The sequence below is a fragment of the Mastigoproctus giganteus genome, chromosome 2 (assembly GCF_048544385.1).
Source record: "Mastigoproctus giganteus isolate SK-2022 chromosome 2, ASM4854438v1, whole genome shotgun sequence".
Lineage (NCBI taxonomy): Eukaryota > Metazoa > Arthropoda > Arachnida > Uropygi > Thelyphonidae > Mastigoproctus > Mastigoproctus giganteus.
The window spans coordinates 126984337-127001738 of NC_143576.1; the positions used below are offsets into that span (position 1 = coordinate 126984337).

At 38.6% G+C, this 17402-nt stretch overlaps 1 protein-coding gene across 1 annotated transcript in view; it reads left to right on the forward strand.

The window, feature by feature from the left end:
- The window catches only part of roq (RING finger and CCCH-type zinc finger domain-containing protein roquin), a 711471-nt gene that overhangs the window by 494570 nt on the left and 199499 nt on the right, over positions 1–17402 (forward strand). The window contains exon 19 of the mRNA XM_090390025.1: positions 2401–2648. Coding sequence (XP_090246151.1) covers positions 2401–2648 — 248 coding nt within the window. The remainder of the gene's footprint in view (positions 1–2400; positions 2649–17402) is intronic.

The following is a 17402-nucleotide window of genomic DNA, read 5'->3' on the forward strand; positions in this document are numbered from 1 at the left end:
CCGTTTGGTAACCAGACCTCTGGTTTCCTGCTCCCACTTTGTTTGCCATAGCTCATGGAGCTTTGTGGCTATTCTTTTTCTTTTAGCATTGAGAGTGTTGGGTGTATCAAGGACTATCCCCAGAAATTCTGTGGATATGTATGCCCTTTTTAAATCTATAATATAAGCCTCTTTTGGCTACTTTTCCAGGTAAAGTGGGAGAGCTCCGGCCAGCAACTGTAGCTCATGTGTGCTTACTCTGTGACATGCTCTGGTAATAGTGAGTAGTATTGTCCTTTGTATCGATTCTAATTTGTTCCTATTTCTTACTATGGCCGAGCGGGTGAACCACGCACCGGCTCCATAGGTGATAACAGGTAGGAACATTGCATGGTATATGATTGCCAGGGTCTTTCTTTTGAGTCCCCAGTCTGCTCGACTGATCCTGGCAATCATACCTGTATAATTTCACACTTCGCCAAGTAGATCAAATTGGGGTAAAAAGTTAATTTTGAATTAAAGACCACTCCAAGATATCTTAATTCTGTTACCATTTTTATAGTGGTTGTGTTGATTATGTTGATGATATTATGGTTTCTTATGTTGACATGAGAAAGATCATGACAAAACAGCGACAGATAAAAATTACAGATTTTGTAAGTCAACTTCAAAAGTATGTTCACCTTCTGCTAGCAGTTTCATCAGTTGAATATGTCTTCATATGTATTAAAATAAAACTGCAATTTTCAGAATGCAGTTTTATTTTAAATTTACGTAGGAATTCATTTCGTTTCCATAATGGGAGCATATACCCGATTAAGTTTCTGTTGTTTCCATAATAATTTTTTTTTGCGGTTTAGTTTTCTTTCATCATGTTTTCTTTTAACATAGCGGCCCCTTACATTTACGTCAGGGGCACGAACTCGCTATCACTCAATTGGATCAATGGAACGAGAGATGAAAAATTAAGGAGGAAGTCAGTCTCGCCTTTCATTTTTTAAAACCCCATTCCATCAAAAATTAGCATGGAAAAATATTACTTCCATATATTTTATGATGCTTTTAGTTAGAATACATTTTAAACTATAAAGTTTATTAATTTATTTTAAAAATAAATTGTACCATTTGTAACACAGATTATAGTTTTACTTTCCTACACATAAAGTTTCAGAATGTAAGCCCTGTGCTCGGCGGGGGTCACTTGTATTTAGCTTTTGTTCAAATGAAGTAATGCTAATCTCACCAGAAGCTCACTCATTTTCTTACAGCACTCTCAAAATTATTATATAGACAAGTTAAGTTTTGAATTTCTTTACCACTACTGTAATAAATCCTGTATGATTATCTACTGAAGATATTCTCTGTTGTACATAATTTCTGAAGATTTATCTGGTCTTTCCATATTATAAAGTATCCCACAAGCACTCTCTAGAAGCAGCCAAGTATAACTTTTGTCAGTATCCATAATGCAATTAGCAGTTTCAGTTGAAGCATTAAAGTTTCTTCTGTGGCATCAGCAAAGACCGACCCTTGCAATGCCTCTGTTCAAGCGAATTACATCCTTACAAATAAATCTCCTCTATTGGTAGACCCAAGCAGGGAAAACACCCAGCCCTCCCATAAACCTTTCAGATTCCTTAACCCTTAAGTTAATCCACAATCTTTCATCATATAGCCCCTCCTATAACGTCCAGCCAGAACAATATATAGAACAATAACATTTTGCCCTATCTCATAGCAGGTTTCCAGCATAGCCTTAGTTTCTTCTCCATTCCACCAGTTCATTTTAAGTCATTAGTTTCCATATAATACACACGAGAGAACTGAAAACAGTGAAATTGTGGTTAGAAATACTCTTCTGCAAAAGATTTGATTGAATTCCATATATTTCTTAACTAAGAATTTGTGATTTTGTAGGTAATGAAACCTCTGATAAATATAAAAATCCTACCTGACAGGTTTGTGCTTTGTGATTGGTAGAAGTTGTTGCAATAAAATAATAAAGAAATTAGAGAGAGAGAGAAGGAAGATATTAACTCAGAAATTTAAAAAAAAAAAAAAAAATTGTGCATATACATCTTCCATTCAGTTGTAAAAGTGATGACAATTTCTGATAGCGAAACTATATACTGTTTAATAGCTTCATTGTTCAGCTGGTGGAACAGCATATGAAAAAGTGGGAGATCATATATCTCTAAACAAACAGAATGATTATCTGAATGAGGGGGATATGTAAAATTTAAGTCCCAACCATTAAATATATATTTTTTTCGATATCTCAAAGTTTATTGTTGTTTCTTTATTTCTTAACTTCTGTTTATCGGTATTGTTTCATCTTGGTCATTATTATCATGAATTTTTATATTTAAAATAGATAATATTTTAAATAATGTTTTGATTGGTTGTGATTTTCTTTTATAGGGGACTATGTATATTGTCATCACTATTCTGCCCTTCAGAAAGAGATGAATTCATTCCATTTGACCCACCTTTAGTATCTAAATATGGGCCTATTTCAAGATGTTCAAAGTCTCTTATTCGAGGACCAGCTCCCATTCAGGTGAATGCTGTTTCTCAAATGGGAGAACTAACTAGTCCTACATCTGTTGTAAGACATCCACTCCCATCAGCATCCCTTGCACCTTCCTTTTATGCATCTGCAGCCACAGGTATGAAATGTCATATTTTTGATCAGGCTGCTTGAAACTTTGGCTTATTTATCATTTTTATTATTAGCAGAAAGTGTTTGTTTACTAATTCTTGTACATAGTTATCCTTAAAGGTTTTGCAACGATATTCACAGTGTTCAAAATATCTTGATGACTAAATTCATTATGTTACTAAAATTTAGCTTGTATTTTATGTTTACTTTTATAACATTACCCCGCTGTTCATTTCACCAAATTTTTCGAAAACAGGACTTATTTATTTCTAATTTTGGTGGTATTGCCTCAACTCTCTATGGGTGCCCCATAAGTCTGGAGCAATCGGCTATCCAGTTTGTTATACGAGCTAAAAAAGAAGAAATTTTCTGGAATTGAGATCTATAAGTTGATGAAACTGAATTATATAATACATGTATAAATGTTCAAGATATTATTGCAAAAAAAATAATAATAATGAGTTTTTATTTTTTATATATATATTAGTAAATTAATAAGAGGAGTTTACCTCAATATAGTACGTGGAACACTTCCGTATGATACCCTCCAGAAATTAAAACGGAAAAAACGAAAAAATCGACAACTTACCGGTACATTAAAGTAAAATATAAATAATTAAAGTAAAATATAAATAATTAAATAATCAATTTAACACAATTCAAAATCAATTCAAAACAATTAAAATTCAAATTAACGCAATTAAAAGAATCTAACGAAAATATTCAAAACGATTTTCCTGAGGAAGGAAAATCGTTTTGAATATTCTAAATGGGAATAATTACTGGAAGTAAAAATAGTTGGTTGGTTTTAAAAGACTAGTGTCTTTTAATACCAACTGAGGATACTGTTTCAGGCTTAGACCTAAATATATGTCATAGTTACTTCTGAGGCAAGTGGCAGAGATGAGATGTCATACTACTGATTAGGCAAGTGGAAGAGAAACAATGACTTTTACAAAACAAAGAGAAACAATGAAAACATACATAAGATGCATATAAATTAACAGGGATATAAAAACCTACAATAGGTATAAATTTGTCTGGAATAAAGTCATAAAGGGGATTAGGGAAGCTAATGGAGATTGCAATAAGTCAGTCTCTTGCAAAGAATACAAAGAAATGTAGCAAAGACTTCTTTACTTAGGTAAACACTAGATGGAATGGGTTCAATCACATTGGTTTGCTAGATATGAAAAATATAACTGTTGATGATTCTGCTCAGGTTGCTGAGAAACCAAATACATATTTTGCATCTGTATTCACACATGAGTAACTTTTTAGGGATTTGTCAGGATGATATTGAATTACAGAAAACTAAATGATTTTGTCACAACTGACAGGAAAGTAAAAGAGAAATTGATGAAAGCAAATGTAACTAAGGCACCTGGTGTGGATGGAATCTGTTTAATTATATTAACAGGGGCAGCAAAAGAGGCAAGCAAACCTTTAACCATATTTATGAGAACGTCATTGGATTCAGGGAGAATCCCGATGGATTGGGATTAAGGCATGAAGTGAATAATTACAGACAACCTATAAGTTTGACTTCTGTTCCAGTTAAAATAATGGATTCACTGGTTAAAAAAAAGTAATACATTAATTTTTTTTTTTTTTTTTTTTTTAAACCAGGAATACAGGAATGCAATTATACACCAGTCACAGCATGGATTTGTTAGGGGGGGGGGGGTTGTGTGATTGGTCTGATTGGATATTGTGATACCGTAGCAAAGGAACTGGATGCAAAAAATAATTTTGACATCATATACTTAGATTTCAGAAGAGCTTTTGATAGTGTTTCACATAAAAGACTGCTGTACAGATTGAAGCTTTGTAGCATTAGGGACATGCTACCACTATGGGTAAAGGGATGGTTGAATGGAAGAAGACAGACAAACAATGGTTATCAGTAGGCAGGCACTGCTTTTCTTGGATAAAGTTATCAGTAGATTGCCACAGGGTTCAGTGCTCAGCTCGTTGTTTTCAATATTTATTAATGATATTGATAAAGGCATATAAGGCTTAATGTGTCTAAGTTGCAGATGATACAAAAGCTAATAACAATAATCAGAATACACTACTGCAAGATTTAAAAATGTTTAGCAGATGGGTACTGATGGGTAAACTTAATATTAAGAAATGCAAGGTCCTGCCTATGGGCATCATTAATCCCAAAATAATACCGTGTGGTACCAGTTTTCTGAATGCAGATGGGATTCTACAACACCTCATACGGTTCTGTGATGTACAGGAATTTTTCTGACATGGGTAAGGAGATATTTATTCCATTATTCCAGTGTATAAGGCAATGGTTAGGCCACATTTTCAGTACTGTATACAGTTTTGGAAGCCTCATCTTAGCAGGATGTAGATGTGTTAGAACAGTTGTAGAGAAGAACAATGAGATTATTAAGAGGAATTAAGTGGTACTCTTACCAAGAAAGGCTTCAGTCCTGCAAATTGCAGCAGCTGGAAACTGGACAAGTGTGAAGAGAGACCTGATTGAGATGTTTAAGGCTTTGAATGGATTAAGTAAGCTAAATGCTGATGACATTCTTACCCTTACTCAGACAGAAGGCATGAATGGACATGATTATTATTATTGTTGCTCTTATATTATTTCTCCCTGATTGGGGGATTCCACTCCATGTTACCAAGTACACAGGCCCCAGGTGCCAAGTGTTATAGTGATCAAGCGATTCTCAGTGATTTCTAGAGCGTTTTTCTCGAAGCTGCAGTTTTTGTTCAGTTATAAAAGTTTTCTTACGTTCTCATTAAATAATAGTAAACTTAGATTTACGATCTGTAACTAAATTTCAGAAAGGCAAATCACCTTTCTTTTTTCCATTTAAACTAATATACTAACTTTTATACCGCTTGGTCACTCTAGCTACTCCTGCCTCCCCGTGGCGGGGCCGGTAACCTGGGAGAAGAAATCTACTCTCCCGTGGCTGAAAGGAGCAAAGATGGATAACAATACGTTCCCACCTTTAGAGCCTCCGAGCTCAAAACTAGCGACAGAACACACCGATGATGACTTTTCCCAACCCAAGAGGTTGAAAACAAATCCTCAAGAGGAGATACCAGCATTCCTCATACTGCACTCTACATCAGACCAGCCTTTGAGTAAATTGTCCCCATTCCTTGTGCAAAAATGCTTAGAGGCTGTCACAGGTTCAACAAAATCAGTAAAGCGACTCCAGTCTGGGGACGTCACCACCAAATACGGAGGATGCGGAAAGGTCAGGGAATGACCACCGCATATTCCTGGAGCAATATGGCCTTAGTTGCTAATGCTCCTAAAAAAAAAAACCAAACAACAACAACAACCAGTCTGGGGATCTTCTGGTAGAGACCATGAAATCCCAGCATTCTGCAAAGTTATTAAATCTGACAACTTTCGGCAGACATCCAATAAAAGTCACTCCCCATGCCACATAAAATATTACGAGAACAAAGAGTCATCCAAACCAGGAGAATCACGACTCATAAAGATGGTACTCTCATTCCAATAAGGAGCATAATCCTCACTTTTAGCTCTCCCATATTACCAACATCTGTCAAAGCAGGCTATCTCCATTGCTGTGTCCGACCCTACATCCCAAACCCAATCAGGTGCTATAAGTGCCAAAAATATGGACACTCTCAGACTGCATGTAGAGGTGAGGCAATATGTCCTAACTGCGGATCAAAGGACCACAACCAATCCGATTGCAATGCTACCACTCCTCATTGCCCAAATTGTAAAGGTAATCACCCAGCTTTTTCCAAAATATGGAAGCAAGGGGGAAAAAATACAGAAATTTAAAGTGGAGAACAAAGTCACTTATTCAGAGGCGAGAAGAGAAATAATCAAAATGGAGCCAAAGCGTACGTATGCCACAGCTGCCAAACAGGTGCAATCAGTAAGTATACAAACAGATGTTACAATTCCTCCTAAAACATCTTTTGCGAATTGGGCACGATCCATACTCACTTCTCCCAAACAGTGTCCTTCACAACAAACAACTGAACAAGCCAGCAATACTCCAATCTCCATTCCAGCCGATGCATCAACAATGAAACCAAAAGCTACAGAAACCCCAATGGTGCATCCTCGGATTTCAACGGATATTGATCAGCAGAAAAATTCAGATGATGGAATTTTAGAACTCCACGCAACTGATGAGATGGACACGACACATCCTTTCTTTCCTAAGAAAGACAAAGTAAAAATAGAGAGGTATAAACAAGCTACAACCAAAAAACAGTCAGAAGCAAAAACAACTAACAAGAACGCATAATAGAAAGAATTCTTCAGTGGAATTGTAGAGGCCTTCGTAATGCAAAAGATGATTTGCATGATCTCGTAAACCGCTATGAACCAGCATGTATATCCCTACAAGAAACCTATTTAAATCCACAAGTGTGTCCTACCATTAAAAATTATACCATGTTCAGAAGAGATAGGAGTATCGACTCGCCGGCCCGTGGAGGCATGGCGGTTCTTGTTAGAAATAATATTCCATCTAAACCTGTTACTCTTCAGACTCCTTTTGAGGTAGTGGCAATGTGCGCAGAAATTGGCATGACTATTACAATAGCATCTATATATATTCCCCCAAATTCCTCAATCTCCTCAGAAAATCTAGAAAATCTAATAGACCAGCTACCGCCTCCTTTCTATTTGCTTGGAGACTTCAATGCTCATCATTCACTGTGGGGATCGCCAACAATCGACAAAAGAGGTAAACTAATAGAAAATCTTCTCGGTGTGTGTCAACTTACCCTTTTGAATACTGGTGAGCCTACCTATATACATTTTTCTACAGGATCCATGAGTGCAATAGACCTTTCAATCTGCTCTCCCTCCATATGTACTAATACGGAGGGTCGGTTCTTGAAAATCCACTAAATAGTGATCATCTACCAATTCTCTGCAAGCTGCAAACACGGGTAAACTCCCCTTTGCCGGGTCGCTCCAAATGGAATTTTCGTAGGGCACACTGGAATGAATATGCTTCAAATGTTCAGTTAGATGATCAAATAATTCAACTTCAGCCCATGGATTATGTCACACAACATATAACTAATCAAATATTACAAGCTGCCAACTCTACAATACCAAAGTCCTTCCCTGGGAAACGCAAACACAGTAATTACTGGTGGAATCTGGCTTGTACATATGCTAAACAGGAAAAAATAGGGCTTGGAATTTGTTCCACAAATTCCCCACAACCAGTAACCTAATTAGTTTTAAAAGAATGAAAGCTAAGTTCTGCCAAATAAGAAGGAAAACAAAAAAAGAAGCATGGATTACCTTTTCCTCTAGCATAAACAAGGACACAGATATCAGACTCATCTGGAAGAAAATACAAACTATTGATGGCAAATATGTCCAGTCCCCGGCTTCAATATTAAACTGGAAAGGAAAGGAGTTGTCCTCTCCGGCAGAAATTGCAAATGCCTTAGCCGAATCATTTGCCAGTATATCAGGCGTATCCACCTACAACCCAATCTTTCAGAAAATTAAAAAATCATCAGAGCAGCATAAGATCAATTTCTCCACTAGAGTGTCACACCTGTACAACCAGCCATTTACATTAACAGAACTTTTAGAGGCGCTCAATAAAACTTCCAGTAGTGCTGCTGGTCCAGATGGGATCTACTATGTCATGATAAGCCAACTAAACAACAGAACAAAAGAGGCATTGTTAAAATATTACAGTTGAATATATCTAGAAAATACCTACCCAAATTCCTGGCGTCACTCAATTATACTAGCCTTTCCAAAGCCAGGAAAGGATCGCAGCTTTCCACATAATTACAGGCCGATTTCACTGACCAGCTGCTTAGGCAAAGTCTTGGAAAAAATGGTTCACAGACGGCTAACGTGGTTCCTGGAAACTAACAATTTGCAAAATAACAATCAGTACGGTTTTCGAAAGAACCGGTCCACGTTAGATGTAATGATAAAAGCAGAAGCAAACATCCAAAATGCCTTCATAAGGGGACAACATCTGGTCATGATCAATCTAGATATTGAGAAAGCCTTTGATAACACCTGGCGATACGGTGTACTTCAAGATCATTCTTTTGGCTTGAGAGGTCATTTACCCCACTTTATACCAAACTTCCTATGCCACAGAACATTTCAGGTTAGATCTTCTTCTTCTTTAATGCTGCCGAATGGCGTTTGCGACTTCGTTTTGATATTGTTCTCTGTCTAGCGCTGCGTGTAGAATTTGTGCTGTTGTCATGTGAAGCCAGGTGTTGATGTTATCTAGCCATGCCATTTTCGGTCTGCCTGGGCGTTTCTTGCCTTCGATCTTTCCCTCCAGGATGAGTGGTAGTAGGTGATATTTTTGTTGGTTCCTAGCGATGTGACCTAGGTATTTGCATTTCCTGCTGATGATGGTTTTGAGCAGGTCCCGTTCCGTGTGCATGTCCTGCAGGACCTGTGCGTTGGTTATCTTGGCTGTCCACGGAATTTTCAGCATTCTTCGGTAGAGCCACATTTCGAAGGCCTGGAGCTTTTTTGTAGTGGCTGATGTTAGAGTCCAGGTTTCTACACCGTAGAGCAGTATTGGCCAGATGTAGCATTTCAATGTGCGTAATTTGAGCACGATGTTCAAGCTTCTGTCGGTGAGGAGGGTTCTCCATTTGGTGAATGCCTGCCTGGCTTGTTCAATTCTGCTTTTGATTTCGGCCTCATGGTTCAGCTGGTCATCAATGAGCACTCCGAGATACTTGAAGCGGTGTATTTGCTCTAATTTTTCGTTGTTTAGTTTGATCGTGATTTTGCTTGCAGTCCTGCTGACCTTCATCACCTTTGTTTTCTTTTTGTTGATTCGTAGCCCCCATGCTTGGCTTTCTATGTCCACTTCGTTCAAGATGGTCTGTAAATCTTGTTCTGAATCCGCTATTAGTGCTGTGTCATCGGCATATCTTAAGTTATTGATGTAGTGTCCGTTAACTTTTATGCCGATGTTCTTGTCAGCCAGTGTTTGGTCGAAGATCATTTCCGAATAGATGTTAAAAAGAATGGGAGATAATGGACAGCCTTGCCGGACGCCTTTTTTTATTGGAATTGGGTCTGTCAGATCGTTGTCATAGCGAAGCCGGGCTGTTTGATTCCAGTAGAGAGTTGTAATAAAGTTGATATCATTGTTTTCAAGCCCAAGTTTTCTCAGTCGGTCAATTAGGCGGTCGTGGTCTACTGAATCGAAGGCTTTCTCGTAGTCAATAAAACATATATACACGTCTTTTTGATGTTCATAGCACCTTTGTAGCAATATTTGTAAACAGAAAATTGCTTCTCTGGTGCCTAGTCCCCTGCAGAATCCGAACTGTGTGTTTCCTAGTGCACTTTCGCACTTACATCTTATCCTTTGCTGAATCACCTTGAGGAAGACTTTTAGCACCTGGCTCATTAGACTGATCAGCCTGAAGTCTTCGCATTTCCGGCTGGTAGCCTTTTTTGGTAGGGCCACAAAGATGGATTGGAGCCATTCGGATGGAATGTCGTTGTTGCTGTAGATACATGAACAATTTATCCAAATCATTTGAACAAGAGGAGGGTGTTCCTCAGGGGTCCATTCTTAGTCCGACGTTATTTTCAATAAGAATGACAAACATGACGCAGGGTGTACCGAATACAGTAGAATCGTATATGTTCGCTGATGACCTCATTGTTTCTTGTCAATCCCAAACCATGAACACCATTGAAAGACAACTTCAAATTTCCATCGCTAAAATTGAATCATGGGCATTGCGGAATGGCTATTCCCTATCAGAAAAGAAATCTAGTGCAATTCATTTTTGTAAAAAACGCAAACTTCACCCGGATCCAGAAATATTTTTAAAAAACAACCTGATTCCTGTCACCAACAATTTCCGTCTGTTGGGGTTATATTTAGATAACAAACTTAATTTTACTTCCCATATTGTTTTCACTGAGGCAAATTTTTATTGAGGCAAATGAACCCCCTTTGCATCTCAGGAGAAAATCCTTATTGTGTAATTATGCAGCAAAAATTAAAAGCATGCCATTCCACCCCAGCAGCAGTACCTGTTTGATCCTCAATATGCTGAATTATATCACAATAAGCCTAATGAAAACCGCCCCGCAGGGATCTGAGTGCAAGAACTCATGATCAGTTGGGATATTAAATTAAACAACATATTCCAAGACCTTGCTACTCCTGAAACTTCCTGGACTGAATTCTCACCTCTCTGTGACAATTTCTTTTCAAGATGGGGAAAATCCTCTCTGGCAAATATAAACGATCAACAGCTCCATAAAACTCATTTGTTGGAAAACTCAGATAAAGTACCTATCTATACTGATGGCTCCAAAACAGATGCATCCGTTGTAGCTGCAGCAGTTTCTTCCGCCTTCTCAGTTGCTGTGTCTCTTCCTACGGAATGCACTATCTATACTGCAGAATTATTTGCAATTAAACTAGCTCTAGATAAAATACACAACAGCTGTATAAAGCAATCTCTGATATACACAGACTCCTTAAGCGCAATCACTGTCCAAGTTATTTTACTGTCAAAAAGCCAACCAGAAGGTTACCTTCTGCTGGATACCTGGTCATGCAAGCATTCCAGGTAATGAACAAGTGGACGCCGCCGCTAAACACTGAGTGTTTAGCGGCGGCGTCCAACAAACAGTGCCCTACAATGACTACAAATCCATCATTGAAACATCATGTAGGAAGCAATGGTCTGACCTCTGGAAAGCTCAAATTAATAATAAACTGCTGCAGATAAAAAGAGAGCCAAAATTGTGGACATCTAGTATTAGGAAAAGCAGGCGACAAGAAGTAATTCTAGCAAGACTCCGCATCGGACATTCACATCCAACTCATCTGTATTTGCTTATGGGAGAGAACCCTCCTCAGTGTTTGTTGTGCCAGTCGCAGTTGACAATATATTATATTCTCATTGAATGCCCAACTTTCAACTACCAGAAAATCAACCTTTACCTCCCTATCCCATTAGAAGGAACTGATAACTTTATTGCAGATTCTTGGCAATGATGCAAATTTGGAGGAACTGTTTACTTATTTGCAACAGATAAATCTCTATAATAGCCTATTATCACAATAACATGAGAAATTTGTGATAAGTAAATATCGAACAGGCACAATATGGCCCAAGAGGCCCTTGTGCCAGAAAACCCAACAACAACAACCACAACCAAGTACACAGGGTGATTGTAATGCCTGGTGTTACTGTTGGTCTAGGAACTCTCTGACTATTCTACATGTGTTCAGGGTTGCAACTTTCTGGAGTTCCTTGTAGATGTTCTCTGGGAGACCTATTGCTGCTAGGCTGCTATATAGGGTCTTTGACACCATACCAGTGGTTGACACGGTGATCGGGATGGTCATTCTTGCATATGCCACATCTCCTTGACCTCATGTTTCAGGTTTGTGTACTTCCCAATTTTTTCCTCATGGGTTTTCTGGACATTGCTAGTGTTGGGCACTACTATGTCTCTGATGATATTTTTTGATCAGGCACTCTTGATTTCCTTGTCCACTAACTGCTGAGCCTGGATCATCCCTAGGTATTTTTAGGTATCTCATTTTGTGATAGCTTCGATCTCTTTACCAGTCAGCAGCTGGTAGTTTTGGCCGACTAATTTTCCCTGGTGCAGTGTGAGGGTCTTGCATTTGTCTAGACCAAATTCCATCCTGATGTCCTTGCTGAATTCTTCGGTGATCCGGAGTATTTGCTGGAGTGTGTTATAATGGGAGCTTTTAACTTCCCAGATATTGACTGGAACTTGTGGGTAGGTCACTTTCACACTAGCAAGGTTTTTGTTGTTTATTTATGCTTTTCAGTTGCTGCGTAGAGCTTGATGTCATCCATGTACATCAGATGGGTGAGGGTGTGCAGGTTCTTCCTTCCTTCTTTGAGGTTATATCCATACCTGCTGCCGTTATGCATGTTGGAACGGATTTCAGTGCTAGACAGAACCACAGTGTGCTCAGACCATCTCCCTGAAAGATTACTCTTCTGGTGGGGATTGGTGTGCTTGTGATGTTCTCGACCTTAATGGTGGTACTCCATTTTGCCATTGTTGCTCCTAGGAAGTTTGCCACTATCGGATTGACCTAGTAGATCTTCAGGGTCTCTATTAGCCAGCAATGAGGTATGGAGTCAGTGGCTTTGCAGTAATCGATGTAGGCCGTGTATAGGTGGCGGTGCTTCTCGTAGGCTTGCTCCATAACTACGGCATCTATGGTTAATTGCTCCTTTCATCCTTTACTTCTCCACTTGCATCCTTTCTGCTGTTCAGCCATTATGTTCTGGCTCTCTAAATGGTCTAATATCTTCTTGGTTATGCTGCTGGTCAGGATCTTGTACATCATTGGGAGGCAGATGATTGGCCTGTATTTTGCCAGGTTTCTCATATCTTCGTCTTTAGGCTTCAGATATGTGACTCGTTCAGTGAGAAACTTCGGGATTGTCTCCAGGTGCCTTATCTTTCACTTATTTTTATAAGTGAACTGCTCTCCTAGGTGCTTGTATATGCAAGTGAGCTTCTTGTACCAGTAGTTGTGAACGTTATCAATTCCTGGGGTTTGCCAGTTGTGGGTGTTCCTGATTGACTGTTTTACTTCTTCTTCTTGAATCTCCCATGCTCTCATCTCTTGTGCATCCTTGGTTTTCTTCCGTTCTACTTCTGTCCAGGGAGCTTGGCTGTTATGTCTTACTTCACTGCTTCAGATATTTCCCCAGAACTCCTCGATCATCTTATTCTCAGATGGTCCATTTCCTGTTTTCTCATCTCCTCCCTTCCTGTAGAAGGCTCTTTGGTTCTCATCGAAGATTTGGTTGTTTATTTTCCTCTGGGAGCTCCCTTTATATCGGCATAGTCTCTTGCTGAGTGCGAGGAGGTTCTTCTTCAGTGTGTCCAAGTATTCTCCTATTCTCTGATTTCTAGTCTCGTGTTTGCTGTGGACAACGTCTCTTTTGAGGATGCTCTTCACCTTTCCAATCAATTTCTTAGTTCTATTACCTTGTTGGTACTTGGTCAACTGACCTATCTTGATTCTTAATCCTTCTCTCTTCTGCTGATGTCTTTTTTCCCAAACTGACAGTTCCTTCTGTTTTTGGATCTTCTGTTGTTGGTCTCTCGTTTCTTTTCCATTAATCCTAGTGGCTGCTATGGCAGCACAGTATATGGCTGTATGGATAGCCTCTAGTATTGCACCATTGTTGTCAGGGTAATGTGGTATTATTTACCAATTAAGGTGGTCTGTTACTCTCCACAGGATTTTATTATTTTTGTGATTGTTATTATTATTGCTCTTATATTATTTCTCTCTGATTGGGGGGTTCCACCTCATGACGGGTATTGCTACGAAGTACACAGGGTGATTGTTATGTTTGGTGTTACTGTTGGTCGAGAGTTCCTCAACGAACAGTAACACCAGACATAACAATAATAATAACTATAATAATTAATAATAATAATAATAATTACTATTATTATTGTTATTATTATTAGCCATATGGCTAATAATAATACCCTGAGAGATAATAATACCCCAAGTTACCCTGAGAGAGAGAGAGAGAGAGAGAGAGAGAGAGAGAGTCAGAAATAGAAAGGAATTACCAAGAAACAGAAGAATAAAGAGATCCAACTCAGGACCCTGGGTGTGTGCCAAGCCCATACTCACCAGATGTGAGCCTCAGGAAGGTCGGTTGATGAAGAGATATGTGAGAAGGTTTGCTTTTAGCCAGTAGGTAGTAGTAGTAGTAGTAGTAGTAGCAGCAGTGGCATTTGATGAAAGAAAGCAAGTGTGTGAGCTTATGCCGCATCAGCCAAAAAAAAAAAAAAAAACACACCATTCCCTCCAAATACCTGTGCAGTTCCTCCTTAAATTTAATCAACATATCACCTTCCACAACGACAGATGGAAGTTTGTTCCAGCAATTAACCACCCGCTGGCTAAAGGCAAATTTCCGCACATCTAATCTACATCTGTCTTTTCTTAATTTGAATTTATGCCCCCTTAGGTTCGTAATCTGAACAAGTGGAAGGATCCCATCAGAATTCAGCGTGCTCACCGCATTCAAGGCCTTATATACCTCAATCAGATCACCGCACAGGTGCCTAGTCTCCAGCCACTGCAATTTGCAGAACTTAAGCGGCCGACCGGGCTAGCCGAGTGGGTAAAGTACCTGCCTGGCAACCCAAAGGTCGCGGGTTCGATTCCCGCCTCAGGCTTGGATCAAAGTACTGCAAAAACCTTGGGAGGTGCAATATGGCCACAGAAGCCGATGCGACAACAACTACCAAATCAAAAAAAAAAAAAAAAAAAGAACTTAAGCCTCTCTTGGTAAGAGGATCCCTTCATTCCCCTCACCAATCTTGTTGCCCTTCTCTGTACATGCTCAAGTAAATCTACATCCTTCCTAAAATGAGGCCTCCAGACCTGTACGCCGTACTCAAGGCGTGGCCTGACCATTGCCTTATACAGAGGGATAATCACCTCCTTTTCCCTGCTAGAAAAATTTCTATACAGTAAACCCCCGCTATTCGTGGGGGTTACGTTCCTGAGACATTTCGCGAATACCGAAAACGCGAATACTGAGTTATGGTTCCCATAGTGATAAAGGGGTTCTGTTCCAATGTATGAAATATATAAGAAAAACTAGTCTAAAATTTTGTCTATGTATGTATTATATGCCTTCATAATATGACTATGTACATAGACAGTACATAGTGAAATGCAAGCATATGGCATCAAAATGAAAATAAGAAACAATTTAATATTAAATGTAATATTTATTAGAAATTTCAAACAAATCTTTCAAACCAGCGCCTTTGCTAGCAAAGAAACTTATCCCACCAGTGCTATCACCAGTTTCACTAAAGTGTTGATAAAGGAGTTTTGCCTTTTCGCGAATGATGAGTGAACTTTACGGAATTTTATTTTGAGTTCGGTCTTCTATTCACAGATTTAAAGCTTTTTCCATTTTTCCTAATTTAACATCACGAGTTACAGAGCAAATTTTTGAAGCAATTAGCGCATTTTCACGGACACTAGGGCGGATTTTTTCTTCAGATTTTTTGATTGATCGTACCTTTTGACTCATTGATTTTATAATGTTTTGTCACTGAGGAGACACTTTCACCATTAGAAATTTTGTCTAATAATTCAATTTTATTTGCTAATGTCATTGCCTTCTTTGATATTTTTACATTTCCCTTGTTATTCGTAGCCATATTTTTGTATGGGTAAAAAAGAACTTGTCCACAATAAAGACACTTTCTTCCGTACACACTCGAAAAAGTCTGTTTTACACTGCAAAACGGTAGATTTATCACTTTTGTAAGCATATCAATTTATAAATTGATAAATTTATTCAATTTATAAGCATGTAAATTAAAAGCAAACGACCAAACCTTCCATGACAAGCGCATAACACATACTGAACAAGTATTAGCGAGAAACATCCACGCTCACGATTTTGTCACCCCTCTCCCCCCACCCACTGAAAGCTGTTTTGACCAGGAAAGATAATTTTAGCCGCGCCCATGTTTTTTTTTTATGGCGGAAAATATTCACCGCGCTTTAAAATTCACATTTTTTAAAGTTTCATTTTATATTAAATCAGCGATCGCGAATACGCGAAACCGCAAATACAGATACCGCGAATAGCAGGGGTTTACTGTATATCATTGACAAAACCCCGTGACCTGCCCTGGCAGCCTGTCTGCATTGCTCAGAAAACTTCATATCTGACTGCACAATTACTCCCAGGTCTTTTTCATTTTCTACCACCTTAAGTGTAGTACCACACAGTTGGTACGTTCCACTGGGATTACTTCTACCCATATGCAGTACTTTGCATTTGTCAATGTTAAACTTCAGTTGCCACTTCTTAGCCCATCTGCCCAAATTATCTAGATCCTGTTGCAGTAGCACACTGCCATTACTGTCATTAACAACCCTGCCAACCTTTGTATCATCTGCAAACTTCGACATTAAGCCTGATATACCTTCATCAATATCATTGATAAATATACAAAACAACAGTGGACCTAACACCGAACCCTGTGTGACTCCACTAATAACATTAGTCTAAGAAGAGCAGCACCCATTGATTTCCACCCTCTGTCTTCTACCACTTAGCCATCCTTTTATCCATTGTAACAACTTACCCTTAATACCATTCTGCTCCAATTTGTACGATAGACTTCTATGCGCAACAGTGTCAAAAGCTTTCCTGAAATCCAAATATATGATATCAAAATTATTTTATGCATCCAGTTCCTTTGTAACCACATCATAATATTCTATCAAATTTGTCAGACAAGACTTTCCCTTAACAAACCCATGCTGTGTCTGAATTATTGCTGCAGTCTTGTCTAGATGATCCTGCAATGCATCTTTAACCAGTGACTCCATTATTTTACCCGGTAATTGATTGTTGGAGCAAACTTCCATGTGGTGTATGACAGTGTGTATCTTGAATGTATTTAAGGAAGAACTAGACAATTTTATTTATTTTTCCTTTTTTGGCTGATGCTATATAAGCTCTCTCTCTGTCTCTTAGGGTAACTTGGGAATTTTTTTTTTTGGCTGGTGCAGCATAAACCTCAGGTTTTCTTGCACCATATAACTAATAATAATAATAATTAAGCCTGATATACCTTCATCAATATGATTGATAAATGCAGAAAACAAAAATGGGCCCAACATGGAACCCTGTGGGACTCCACTAATAACAGTAGTCCACGAAGAGCAGTGTT